The sequence below is a fragment of the Balaenoptera ricei genome, chromosome 3 (genome assembly GCF_028023285.1).
Source record: "Balaenoptera ricei isolate mBalRic1 chromosome 3, mBalRic1.hap2, whole genome shotgun sequence".
In the NCBI taxonomy this organism is placed as follows: Eukaryota; Metazoa; Chordata; class Mammalia; order Artiodactyla; family Balaenopteridae; genus Balaenoptera; species Balaenoptera ricei.
The window spans coordinates 42,449,758-42,463,290 of NC_082641.1; the positions used below are offsets into that span (position 1 = coordinate 42,449,758).

The 13,533-nt window shown below is 40.6% G+C and overlaps 1 protein-coding gene across 3 annotated transcripts in view; it reads left to right on the forward strand.

The window, feature by feature from the left end:
• SNX18 (sorting nexin 18) overlaps nucleotides 1-13,533 on the forward strand; it is a 282,915-nt gene that overhangs the window by 18,307 nt on the left and 251,075 nt on the right. The window contains exon 2 of one of the 3 annotated variants that reach the window (XM_059916378.1): nucleotides 6,877-8,906. The exons of the other annotated variants lie outside the window; for them this stretch is intronic. Within the exon in view, the coding sequence (XP_059772361.1) occupies nucleotides 6,877-7,130 (254 nt within the window). The 3' untranslated portion in view covers nucleotides 7,131-8,906. Of the gene's footprint in view, nucleotides 1-6,876; nucleotides 8,907-13,533 lie in introns of those variants that run through there. 3 annotated transcript variants of the gene reach the window in all.

Below are 13,533 nucleotides of genomic sequence, written 5' to 3' on the forward strand. Positions count from 1 at the left end.
GTACTTAGGCTCCTGTTCTAAAATGTGTTTCCCTCTGATCCCTCCTATTTTTAATTTTCTTTCATTTTTTTTTAACATCTTTATTGGAGTATAATTGCTTTACAAGGGTGTGTTAGTTTCTGCTGTATAACAAAGTGAATCAGCTATACATACACATATATCCCCATATCCCCTCCCTCTTGGGTCTCCCTCCCACCCTCCCTATCCCACCCCTCTAGGTGGTCACAGAGCACCGAGCTGATCTCCCTGTGCTGTGTGGCTGCTTCCCGCTAGCTACCTGTTTGACATTAATTTTCTTTCATTTTAAAACCACTGCCCTAACCATAAGTGTTATGGGGTCTTCTGTTTAATACAACAGCAACTACTTTTCACCTTAGGCTTTATTTTATCATTTCTCTCCCTTAATTCTCTGATTTTCCTTTTCTGTTATGAAAGCAAGATAGCAATGTGATGTTTATGAGAGGAGAGGCGTGGCAGGGGATAGATACCTTCTAAATTAGCCACCTAAAAAGTACAGGTTTTGAAAACCCTTGCCTGTTTTTTTATTGATTGCATGATAAAAATGTGTGTTCCCTTTGCTCTTGAGATTCTGGGCCATGGTTTTAGCTTTTATTTCCACTCCTCTTGGGTTTGGTAAAAAATGCAGTACGGCTGAGAGAATACTTAAAAATATGCTGTAATGCTTTGTTACAACTCTACAGCTGGTTACATTGTACCTCTGCAGTTGTTTCTTAAGCTACAAATTAATTTTTCAAGCTATCCTAGAAGTAGCAAGTCTGTAGTGATCTAACTCTGCTCCAGTAGTTTTCTTTCTCCAACTCTCACTCCTTAGAAGCTAAACCTGATTGGAAATGTGGCTGTCTCTGCCTTCCTTGTGATACTTAATATTTTAAGTATGAAAATATGTGAAGCGTAGAAGTGTGTACAGATAATTCCCAGTTTGAGAAACGGCAAACTGCGAGAATATGCCATTTGTGACAAAACCCAAGTGCTAGTTCTATTACTTAAACTGTTTTTCTTACATCTAACCAATGTTTGTAATATAATTTCTATTGGAAAAATATGTACCCACTTTGATCTTGAGAGAACCCAGAATTTAGAAATTCAGTAGGTTAAGAGAGAAGCTTCAGGGAAACTCCAGAAAGTACTGGATTGGCCAAAAAGTTTGTTTGGGTTTTTCTTTAAGATGTTACCGAAAACCCAAATGAACTTTTTGACCAACCCAATAGTTCTGTTTGTCAATCCCCAAGTGTTTAAACACCCATGCTATTTGTTCAGATGGATAGCTTGAGCTGTTTAAAGGATGCCACTTTTTTTTTTTCCTGTTTACTCTCAGACGGTAAACCAGTTAATTAACTTCCATAATTAGCTTACTGAATGACTTGACTTTATCTTTCTCATAAGAAAGCAAACACACTAAACTCTTAGTGTTTGTTAAAATGTATAGGAAGAACTAACCAGAGGATTGTAAGATGAATATTTAAAAGCAAAATGGTTTTCTTCTTAAAGGAAATAATTTTTTAAACTTTGAATAATATTTTACAAAAGATAACTTTCTTTTTGGGGGGTTTGGTGTTGAAGGTCTTTGGGGTTGTCATCCTGAACTTTAACAGCCAGCTGCTTAGAGAAGAACTGGACTGCTGTCTCAACTCAGGAACTCTTATGATTTTTCAAAAAGTATATTGCTGGGACTTCCCTGGTGGCACAGTGGTTAAGAATCCACCTGCCAATGCAGGGGACACGGGTTCGAGCCCTGGTCCAGGAAGATCCCACATGCCATGGAGCAACTAAGCCCGTGCGCCACAACTACTGAGCCTGTGCTCTAGAGCCCGCGAGCCACAACTACTGAAGCCCGCGCGCCTAGAGCCCGTGCTCCTCAACAAGAGAAGCCACCGCAAGGAGAAGCCCGCGTACCGCAATGAAGAGTTGCCCCTGCTCGCCACAACTAGAGAAAGCCCGCACACAGCAACAAAGACCCAGTGCAGCCCCCCCCAAAAAAAAAAGTATACTGCTATCAGCCTGTTTTATTGTTAATCATTTTTCTTCTGGAGGTGGATCTGGGGGAAAATCAGTTTAGTTACATTTTAGTTAAAAGAGGTTGTTGCTGTTGTTGTTTTAAAACTTGCTCTAAATTTGTGGGTCCCGTTTTGTGGAGACATGATCTTCCTTGATTACACCTAGCACTCACTCTTCTACCAGAGTTTGTACATTTATAGAATGCTGTTTAATACATATGCTGCCTTGTATAGAGTTTTAATGGTTTCAGGCATGTAAATCTTGTCACATCAAAAAATAGTCCCTAAAATAGGAAGTATGTCTCTTTTTAAAAAAAAAATCTTATATCTCCTCCTATTTCCTTGCTACTTGCAATCCCGATGCATCCTGCTAATGGATTTGAATTGCATTAAGTGCGTTAAACCAAAATTCCAAGTGAAATTGGCCTTTGGGTGCTTACTCTCCTCAGTGTTTTTTTCTGTCCTTCCTAGTTTGCAAAATAAAATAATTTTTTGCTGGGATGTCCAACTGCACTAGAGCAAACAAAGGCAAAGCCCATCCAGGGATTGTATGTTACTATTTTTGGTGGTAGTTCTTAATTTATATAATTTTCCAGTAGGATCTAAGTCCAGGGTGGGGGGTGGGGCGCATGGGAAGAGAGGCCCCCCTGCCCCATGTAAGTCTGAGCTTACATTTTCAAAATAATGAAATATGTGCTGCTTTTTCGATGTTTTGTTTTGTGGCATCCTAATCATATGCTACAAAGATAAGAAAATCAGACATCTTATAAATATTAAAATCAGACATCTTATAAATATTAAAAGGCTTTGCAGGTACAATTAGTGAATTGAATGAGGTTCGTAAGATTCCAGAGGGAAATTTTCAAAACCTATATGGTTTATTTTACATACTCACAAGGTCTTCTGACTTGCATGTCAGAATAAAAGTCCGGGACCTGCAAGGACGGTGGGAAGGGAGAAGGGCAGTGCGGGAGCCCCAGCTCTGGGGCAGGGGGTGGGGAGGCCTGGGGTCAAGGGGAGGAGAGGGGACAGCTGATCCTCAGTGGCCCAGCCCTTATCCCCTGCACCCTGCCCACCGGCGCCCACCTTGCTTTTTTGCCTATTCAGGCTCCAGTTTCTTTTCTGAATATTTGTAGTGTTTGCTTTGAAGTCATTGTGCACTCAGATCCCATCTCCTCTGCCTCTCTCTGGGTTACCGTTGACTTTGAGGCTCAAAGAGGTTGGGTGGCTTTCTCAGTTCCCTTGTCATAAAATAGCAGTAATGTCTGTTGCAAAGTAGCAGCGGGGTTAGAGTTGGTACACGGAAAGTGCCTCGCCTATATTGTGACTATTTTTGGCCGCTACCATTTACTGTTATCTACGCCTGTTCCCTGCCTCTGCCCCCTCCTCCCCCCTTTGTCCTCAGCACTGCCTGGCACGTAGCAGGCCCTCCGAGCATTTTCCCTTGTGACACAATCACGTTATCTTGGAGAAAGCCATATTCAGCTCCTGTGCAGAATTCTGTGCTTTGTGGTCCTGTTTCACTTCATGTCATGGTTGTGTGCCTGTCCTCAGTGTGCTTTGCGAGGTGGTTTCCTCGAGAGCTTCTGGAGGGTGGGGACTTGAACGTTTCTTGTGAGTCCCCCGTGTGCCAGCTCTGTGCTCTACACGTTAGACCTTCCATAAATGTTGGTAAACAAGCTGAGATTCTAGCCCCAGAGCCCAACTGTTTGGGGCTCTGTGTTATTTAGTAAAGAAACTTACAGTTGGGAGAAAAGTGAGTCTTAGATTCTCGGCTCCTTTAGTATGTACACTCAGAAAGCTTAAAGGTGTCAAATGCCAAAAGGCATTCAGGCCTTGGAGAGATTTTTTTTTTTTTAAACTTTTGGGTTTATTTATTTATTCATTTATTTATTTATGGCTGTGTTGGGTCTTCGTTTCTGTGCGAGGGCTTTCTCCAGTTGCGGCAAGCGGGGGCCACTCTTCATCGCGGTGCGCGGGCCTCTCACTGTCGCGGCCTCTCTAGTTGCGGAGCACAGGCTCCAGACGCGCAGGCTCAGCAATTGTGGGGTACGGGCCTAGTTGCTCCGCGGCATGTGGGATCTTCCCAGACCAGGGCTCGAACCCGTGTCCCCTGCATTGGCAGGCAGATTCTCAACCACTGTGCCACCAGGGAAGACCCCTTGGAGAGATTTAATACTTGTACTGTGTCCAGGAGTTTTGAAAATGTATGCCGATGTGATTCAAGTTGTGAAAACTTCAGTCTTGTTCATTTTTAAGTTGGTTTTACGGATGCACGTCTGCAGTCTGCAGTTCTGTGTAATAGAATGTCATTTCTGAGAATATGGTGATCTCATCTGGAGTCTGGCAAGCTGCAGGTTCGTTGACATTGGCACAGCTCAGGGCCAGGTTTCCGAGCTCCTCTGTGCTGGACTCTAGTAAGTAGAACAAGTAATACCTGCAGCATATTCGCAGGACAGGCCACAGCTGCTGCACAGCTGCCCGGGGGTCTGCGGGGGCAGGGCTCCGGCGCCTGTCCTCTGTGTTCACACGGTGGGCCTGGCACCTCGGCCCCGAATCACATGAACAGTCAGATCTCCTGAGACTTGCCTCTCTTGACTTCTTGTTCTCGCTCTCAACCATTTGAAACATACATTTCATATTCTCAGCCATCTTTTTGAAATATTTTTCTTTTCTTTTTTAGTTTTCTGTCTCATGCTTTCCTGGTCTCTTCAACTTCAATTTTTACATATAAACTGGGACAGGACACTTGTACAAATATAATGAACATAAGTTTGCTACAAAAAATTATTTTCTCTCTCTGATGGGGAGCGCTCTTTCTCTGTTTAGTATGAGACCACAAGCAGGCAGGTTTCACTGCTTCCCGAGTCCCATCTGCCATGGGGAAAATGTTAACAGGGCTGTATTTTCAGGGAGATGGCTTCTTAGGGGAATGGGTCAGGGGTCTTCCTGTAGCTGTGCCAACATGAACGGCATCTCCTCTGTGTGGTCACAGGGGAAGCAGGGTATTCTCTCTGCTCCAGGGCTCTCCTGCTTTTCAGGTAAAGATCTTCTTTAGAATAAATAAATGAAAATATACATACATACATACATACGTAGCTATAACATTTGTTGTCAGTGGGTTTTAATTTCTCAGGTCTTTGAGCTGTGCCCCCCCCCAAAAAAAAAAAGGACGCTGTTTAACCTCTAAGCGTTGTATTTAATACTAGGTTTACTCTATGTTATTTTGTAGATTTGAAGAAATTTAGATATAGGGCTTTTCCCCTGTATATTTCACCATTAGCTAAAACTGAACATTTCCACAACATAGTTGCTCAGCTTCCCCACTGCCTTCTAAACAGGCTACCTTTCCCCCCTGTAGCATCACCATGTCCGCAGACCACCAAGCCAGGTGTCCTAGACGTTTGTCTCTTGTCTTTCATCATGGTTTAGTAGACTGGGTGCCATGTGGAGTCAGGTATTCTGCATTCTTGAGCTGACTGTGCTCAAGTGATCTGAACTTTATCATTTTTACGAACCCATGAATAGTCTTTATTTTTCCTACCCCCTAAGCATCCTCAGCCTTTTGTGTTTTCATATGACTATGCTTCTAGGGGAGGGTCTGTCCTCATATGGCGTCTGCCACAGAGATCGTCCTCTTCCCTCCTCCTTGCACACACCCTCTGGGGACATTTCTTGACTGGAGGCTATGACACCCTCTGGCTTCTTTCCCAGATCATCACTAGGGCAGGCTCATAACTCACTGATCTTTACAGCTCCTAAAGAAAAGGAGGCGAGGGACTTCCCTGGCGGTCCAGTGGTTAGGACTCTGAGCTTCCACTGCAGGGAGCACGGGTTTGATCCCTGGTTGGAGAACTAAGATCCCGCATGCCACATGGCCAAGAGAAAAAAAAAGGAAAAGGAGGCAAATTTTTACTTCACAGGGCCATTATGCTGCAGGTATGGGTCTCCTGATAGAATGTAGAGTCAGAAGCAGGCAAGCATGCAGTATTCTCCCCTTTATAAATGTCTCTCTTAATATATGCATATATAATGGTGTCACACCTTTTCTCTTTTTTTTTTTTTTTTTTTTTTATAGTGGGTAATGTGAAGACTTCAGATGAAATAGATTGAGAAACTGATTGGAAATTGAATGCAAACTAAGACCACTTGACTGTTACTGAAATGAATAGCCCAGTTTTGCTTTTTTTTTTTTTTTTTTAAGAAATTCACGTTCTTTTATTTATTTATTTATGACTGTGTTGAGTCTTCGTTTCTGTGCGAGGGCTTTCTCTAGTTGCGGCAAGTGGGGACCACTCTTCATCGCGGTGCGTGGGCCTCTCACCATCGCGGCCTCTCTTGTTGCGGAGCACAGGCTCCAGACGCGCAGGCTCAGTAATTGTGGCTCACGGGCCCAGTTGCTCCGTGGCATGTGGGATCTTCCCAGACCAGGGCTCGAACCCGTGTCCCCTGCATTGGCAGGCAGATTCTCAACCACTGCGCCACCAGGGAAGCCCACACCTTTTCTCTTAAGAATGTAAAAACTGCAGAGTTACTTAGTTTGTCTTTTTAGGGACAATTCCTTGCAGTTTGTTATCTGTCGTTTATAGTATCTCTGCCTGCAAGAGGTGAAACATGCTATAGCTACTTGGTCAATGGCAAAAGCTGGTTTTGATAAGTGAAGTTGCAGCAATGGAGGTGTTTTCAGAAACTTTACCAGAGTTCTTCTTTTTTAATAAGTGATTATAGTCAACCCTTTAAATGCCAAAGGACTTGAAAATAGTTCAGGCAAGTATTTATAATGCCCAGCATTCTGTTTACTATGTAGCTGTACCACTGGGATACATATATATTTTTTAATTAATTTTTTTTTTAACTACAGGAGCTCTTACCAAAGTAAAGGAGAGTAGGCGACACGTGGAAGAAGGGAAGATGGAGGTCCAAAAGGCTGATGGCATTCAGGATCGCTGTAACACTATTTCTTTTGCCACTTTGGCAGAAATTCACCACTTCCATCAAATTCGAGTAAGAGACTTTAAATCACAGATGCAGCATTTCTTACAACAACAAATAATATTTTTCCAAAAAGTGACACAGAAGTTGGAAGAGGCTCTTCACAAATATGATAGTGTTTAATGACTGGAGGTTGGATTATGGACTTTTTTTCAGTTCAAGGATAATTTCTACAGCAGAATAAAAACTGCTATCAAAGAGCTATTGCCAACTATCAGCAGTGGTACAAGGATGGTTTTGTGTTCAACTGAAACTCGGCTGAATATATAATTATGTAGGAAAGAAGCAGTTAATATGGTTATATAATAGAAACAGTACCACACATTGTAACTAAATTATACTATGTATGCCTACACTACCATTGTAACTTTTGGAATAATGATTATACTATTTGCCTTATTGCTTTTTGAAGTATGGGTATTTTAGTGCATACTTTGTAGACCTCAAAACCCATGAAGGGTCTCAAAGAAGCTGGCTGGATAAAAGCCTGCTGTGGATGCCTTTTTACTCTCACAGATTGGGATTACCTAAATTCAACTTATTCTCTGTTTACAAACTCCAACTAGAGCAGCTATGCGACTTTGTGCCTTTAGACTCTTGGTTTTTTCATTTCTCCACCCCCCCCACCCCCTTTTTAAAGTAACCACAACTTTTCTGACTGAAAGAGTGAAAGGCCAGTGCACATAATGACAAACTGCTGGGAACCTCCTGTTGATGCTGGGGGCGGGGTGGGAGGATCACCTGTCATCAGTTTGCCCAGCAAGTTCTGTCTCCTGATGCATGCTGGTGAGCACAGTGGAGGGACACGCATGCTCATCTTTGGATGTGGTGTCTGTTAGGGAAGAAAACGGTGCCACTCTGTTCCCTTAGATGCTACAGTAGCATAGCCTCTTCACTCAAGTGTCCTGGAAACTTGGTGTGGAGATTTCATCGAACATGTCTTACAACCCAGAGAAGGAGTCTAATCAATTGGAGACACGAGCACAGAATCAGTGACAACACACACTCGGTTTTAATTCTTAGGAGGGTTTTCTTTTCTTTTTTTAGCTTGAAGATTTTCTTTTAACATTCAGTGTGATTTTTGTTTTGTTTTGTTTTGTTTTGTTACTGGATCTACACTGTTAATTGATGGAGACTCCACTGTGATTCACTCGTTTACTTAATCAAAAACTTTTCAGGGATGTCTGTAAAATTCAGTGTTATACGTGATGAAAAGTAGTGTTGGTTGATCTACGGAGGGACCAGAAATAATTTCTACTATTCCAAATGCTGACGGAAAAAAGTAATTGTTTTTCTTTCTGTTTTTAAGTATTGATAAGCCCCCAGGACATTTAACCTTAAAAATTACTTTAAGTATATTCTTTTATTATTATAAGGGAAATACAATGGCTGATAAATACCAAAAAGATTCAAAAGCAGCTTAATTTAAAAAGCACAAAGAGATTCTGGTTAGAAATGCCAAAATCTCAATGTTTTTATAGTTGCTGAGCTCAGTAATGTGATTCTTGAGTTTACAGATTTAAAAACTGTCACTGAAAGGTTAAAGTATCTACTGTTTTTAATGAAGTCAAACTTATGCTGCCTCAGAAATCCCTGGGTATTAAAATGGTAACATAGAAGTAAAGAGGTCAGTTTGAAATGCTGGTGAGTCACATTGATTAAAGAAAAGGGTCAATTTGCAGATAGTCATACAAAGAGAAGGTTATTGAAATGATTATTCAACAGCACATTTACTCTAAAAAGTAATCTCACATGGGTTGAATTTTTAAGATCAGAGTATTATAATTTTGATCAAAATTTTATACCTTAGGTAACAGAGCCAGATTTAACATCATGTGGCTTTGTCTCTACTACCAACATGTGGAACTGTAACCAAATATATTGTTCTTTAAAAAATAACTTTCTCTTGTTGGTTGCAAAATACGGTTCTATAAACAAAACCCATATATATATATATATATATATATATATATATATATATATATATATATATATGTATATATATATATGTGTGTGCGTATGTATATATATATATATGTGTGTGTGTATATATATATATATAAATATTAATTTTATTGCAGAAGTTTGGAGATTATAATGATAGCATTTAATTTAAGTTTGAGTCTGTATTGGACAAATAAGCACTATGCTTTTCAAATGATTGGAAAATCAGTTTTACTTGCCTCCTTTTTTGGCAGTGGTTTGATTTTTTTTGTTTGTTTAAGTAAAAATCACTAAACTTTGCAATAGTAGCATTGAAATTATCTGAGGTGTCTTGTATGAATTGTGCTTTGGCCAGGGTGGACATAGCTTAAATTATAAAAACTAAAGATTAAAGAAAAAGGAAGTATAAGTTCATGCTGCCTATTTAGAAGAGAACTTTCATTCTTCATAACTATGTAACATTATAATGCCACTGATTCATAAGGGGTTTAAATTAATTCTGTGGGGTAGGACACCGGAATTATTAGTGTTCATTTTCATCTAAGATCTTTATATCTCTAACGTTCTTGGTCCTATTGAAACATTTCAGTATACAAAAATACTGCAATGTTAATACCCAAGAGAAAAGCCATCATAATGTGTATGCTGGTCATTATGATCAGTGTGGTACAATTTTTTAAAATAAACTATCATGCCCTTCATGCCATTATTTGTCTTTATTTCTATAATTTATACTTCAGATATATGATGTATTTAGAACAGGAGGGCATGCACTTGAGCTTGGCTTTGCTATTTTAATTAGAGACAGAGTCGTTTATATGCTGTAAGTATAATGCAGCGAGACTGGTTCTACAGCTGTGCATTGGAACCCTGTTTCCCTTCTAGGCTTTTGTACCTGAAGGTACAGTTTAAATCTGGAATAAGGGAACACATTTGAAAATGAAACGGAAAGTCAGTGCTCCTTGGCTTGAATAGAGTCATAATTGGGATTTTCTTAGGCTTCACTGATACAGTTGTCTTAGATTTATTCATAACAATACAGCAGATTCTTAAATGCCGATTTTTAATTGTCTTGAATTTTGCTGCTGTTCTCATCATTAAGGACTTGAAAAAATGTTTTAGTCTCTCAAGTCAAGCATGCAAAGTTTATTGTATAAACTTTTAAATGTCATTCTTTCCTAAGTTCATTTTTTCTATTCATTTACTAAGCCATTTTTTCCATTTATGCCTTTATTTCCTCAGAATCGAATACCATGTCTGATACTTTTAAATCCATAAGCATTATCCAATTTTCTCATTTCCAACCTTATCTTTGGCTAACAGAATAAGTAAAACAGGTTACTATTTATTTACAGGCTAAAAATGTTGAATATTGTTTTTTTCCTTCAAAATATTATGATTAGTGCAGATCAGCCATGTTTATCTTTTAAAAATAAACAAAGGTTGCTTTATTTCTCAGCTTCAATGGAATATTATAATTATTTTTTCTCCAGTAGTCAAGGAGGCATTTATTTAATGTGAAAGACTTAAACAGAAAGATAGAAGAGTGAGTTCACTGTCTTGCTTCCATCTGCAGTTGCCATATAAGTTGTTCATGAAATTCTGTAGTAAATTTGATTAATTTAAATCCATAAGCCATTTGGGTGGTCCCACTGAGTATCTGCTTATGTTAGTAACTTCAGTAACTGTTAAGCTTATAGCAATAAATTGTGAGTGAGATGTTTTGAAATAATAGCTGTCGTGAGTCTGGCACCTGATGCATAGTAGGTACTTAAGGAGAGCACTTCACACACTGTCTCTGTTGGAAACTGACGCTGTTGGCTGCCAGCTCAAACCAGCCTGATCCAAAATGTAAAGGGTCACGGGTGGGTACCGGAACCTGGCGAACCCCACACGGGGCCAAAAGTCCCATCTTTGGGGACTAAGAACTAAGAACTAAGAACAAGAACTAAGCTTGCCCTCTATGTGGGGCTTTTTAATTTGTCAATTTCTTTTCTTTATGGGTCTATTTTATTTTTTTCCTGTGGCTAGGCTTTCTCAGCACCTTCTAATACATCTAAAACGGCCAAGCCATCTTGCAGTTCATAAGTTTCCTTGGGCCAGTGGTGGACATCTGACCCAAGCTGGACAAATCAGCTGTGGCCTGGGATTAGGGGGTGGGGCATGAGAAGGAGAGGTTCTCTTAGAGGGTGTTTGAGGGAAGAAAGGAAACCACAGGAGCTCATGTCAAGTCAAAGGTTTAATTCCACTTGGTCAGGGTCAGAATCAGCCATGACAAGTTCCCCTTGGTCACAGGTGGAAGCAACCAACAATTCTCCACGTGGTAGGCTCTGGTGAGTCTGAGGTGGGTGGAGTAGACTTCTAGGCAGAGTACAGAAGGGCGCTATGCTAGGGGTCTGGGGGCAGGAACATGGAAAAACCCAGCTGAGGATTCACTTCTATCCCAGGCCTCTGAGTTGGTGGGCAGTTAATCTAGGATTGGATCATAGCTAAAGCCTTTCTAGGGATCATGAGTTCGTCCTACTTGGTCCTGACCCTAGGATGTCCCAATCCCATCATTCCTATGGCAGAGATGGAGCTTCCAAAAGTGGCCCGTTTTATTAAAGGCAGTTCAACTTCCTTGGGTGAAAAGGGGCTTAGAAACACACAAGGTGTGTGTATGGTATTCCTTTGCTGTGGGTCCCATCAGCCTAGCTGGAAATGATTTGTAAGTTTGAAATGGTCAGATGCATCAGATCTTATTTTTCTAGTGGTTTAAATTTTCAGTCACTCGAGGAAATGGCTTTCAGGACTTAACTAACTGCTGAGTTGCTGGACTTCTCTGTGAGCACAGTGGGGAAGCTGACCCAGCATATCAGTGAGAAAGGCAACACATTGGAGCCAGGGGTCATATTCTAGCGTGTCTACTCCCTGAATGACCTCAGGCAACTCACCAACCCATCTCTGAGCCTCAGTTTCCTCATTTGTATGATAGGCCTACTTAGATTTGTATTAGAGAGTATTAGATGAACTAGTATGTACAGTCCTTAACTATTTGGCAGTACTCCCTCTCTAAATAACCATAGGAAGTGATAAAAATTCCAGAAGTAGGTACTTAATAAATGATAGCAATGCTTCCAGACGTTGTGTGATCTTGAGCTAGTCACTTAATCTCTCTGAGCCAGTTTTCTATCCGTAGTGGGATAGAGTATCCGCTTCTCAGAAATACTGCAAGAATTGAATGACATATGAAACGCCCTGAGCCCAATGCATGGCAAGAGTAAGAACAATAAAGATCCCCTGTGATTACGTGAGAAGGGATGAGATGAAGGGTTTAAATAATAAGAACTTCACATCAGCCGTAAGGAATCCACAGTCCGGTCCCCGTCAGGCGGGAGTTCCCACTGTCAGCCATGGCGCTCTCACCTTGGCACCTGTCTTGGCCAGCTCTCCCCATCCAGCCCGGCCTCAGGTCCAAACACCCCTCCTGGTTCCAGAACCCTAGCACAGCATCCTTGCATATTCTGACTAGAAGCCTAATTCACTACTGCTCAGACTCACCAAGTTTCTCCTGCTGGGGTGGGCAGGGGCTCAGCTCTCCAGAGATCAGCCCTTTTCCATAAGGCTCCCCACTTGCTCTTAAAGAGTTTAAATACCAGTATGTTCAGGAAGTTGTTCTCTACCAGAATATCTGAAGACAGCTTGGAATTGTGTTTTTGCTTACCAAATTAATAATGATTTTATTGACATCTGCTGTCTTGTATTTGAACAAAAATACCTATGGGGAAAGCGAAACCTGTAATCCTGGGAAAAAAGGCAGTTTTCTTAACATGTGGTGCTTTTTAATAGCTCCTATTCTAGAATCCATGGGAAGAAAATTTGACTTTTTAGGTACCCATGCTGACAGGTGATCCCATGATACTTTGCACAGTTATCTGAAGGATTAAAAACTGTAGGTGTCAATCATCTAAAAAAAAACCAAAGATCTTCAGATACCAATATAGAATTTTCCCAAGAAAAATTACATGACAAAAAGAAAAGGGCAGAACACTATTTTATATGCTGCCCTTTGAATAAAAGAGAAAACAATTATGTTTGCTTATATATGCCTGGATTATTTCTAAAAGTAGAGACGAACAATTGGTAACAAGGTAACATTGTTTGCTTTGGGTTCTGAGAACTGGGCAGCAGGGGGATAGGGGTGGGAGGGAGATTTTTATTTACATGCCTTTGCATATGTTTGAATTTGAATGATTGAATGTATTTTTTGTTTTAAAAATAAAAATAACTAAGGATAAATTTTAAAATTGACAGAGGGACTAGCCAAAAAAAAAAAAAGATATACAAAGGAGGATAGAGCCATATAGCTCTGTGCCAACGCCTCTTGAGACCCGGAAGCAGGTTGTCCCAACGTAGAAGGAACAATCTCGTGTGAAGAGTGGCCTCACAGTGGTGAGCAAATCAATCTTCACTGTGTTATTCCTTGTTGTAAATCCAACAGCATTATTAGGAAGTGCACTGTTACCAGAATGGGTAAAGTAGACTGTCGAGAAACGTATGACCAAACCACAGTCTTGTTTTCTGTGGTGCAGGTTACTCTTTT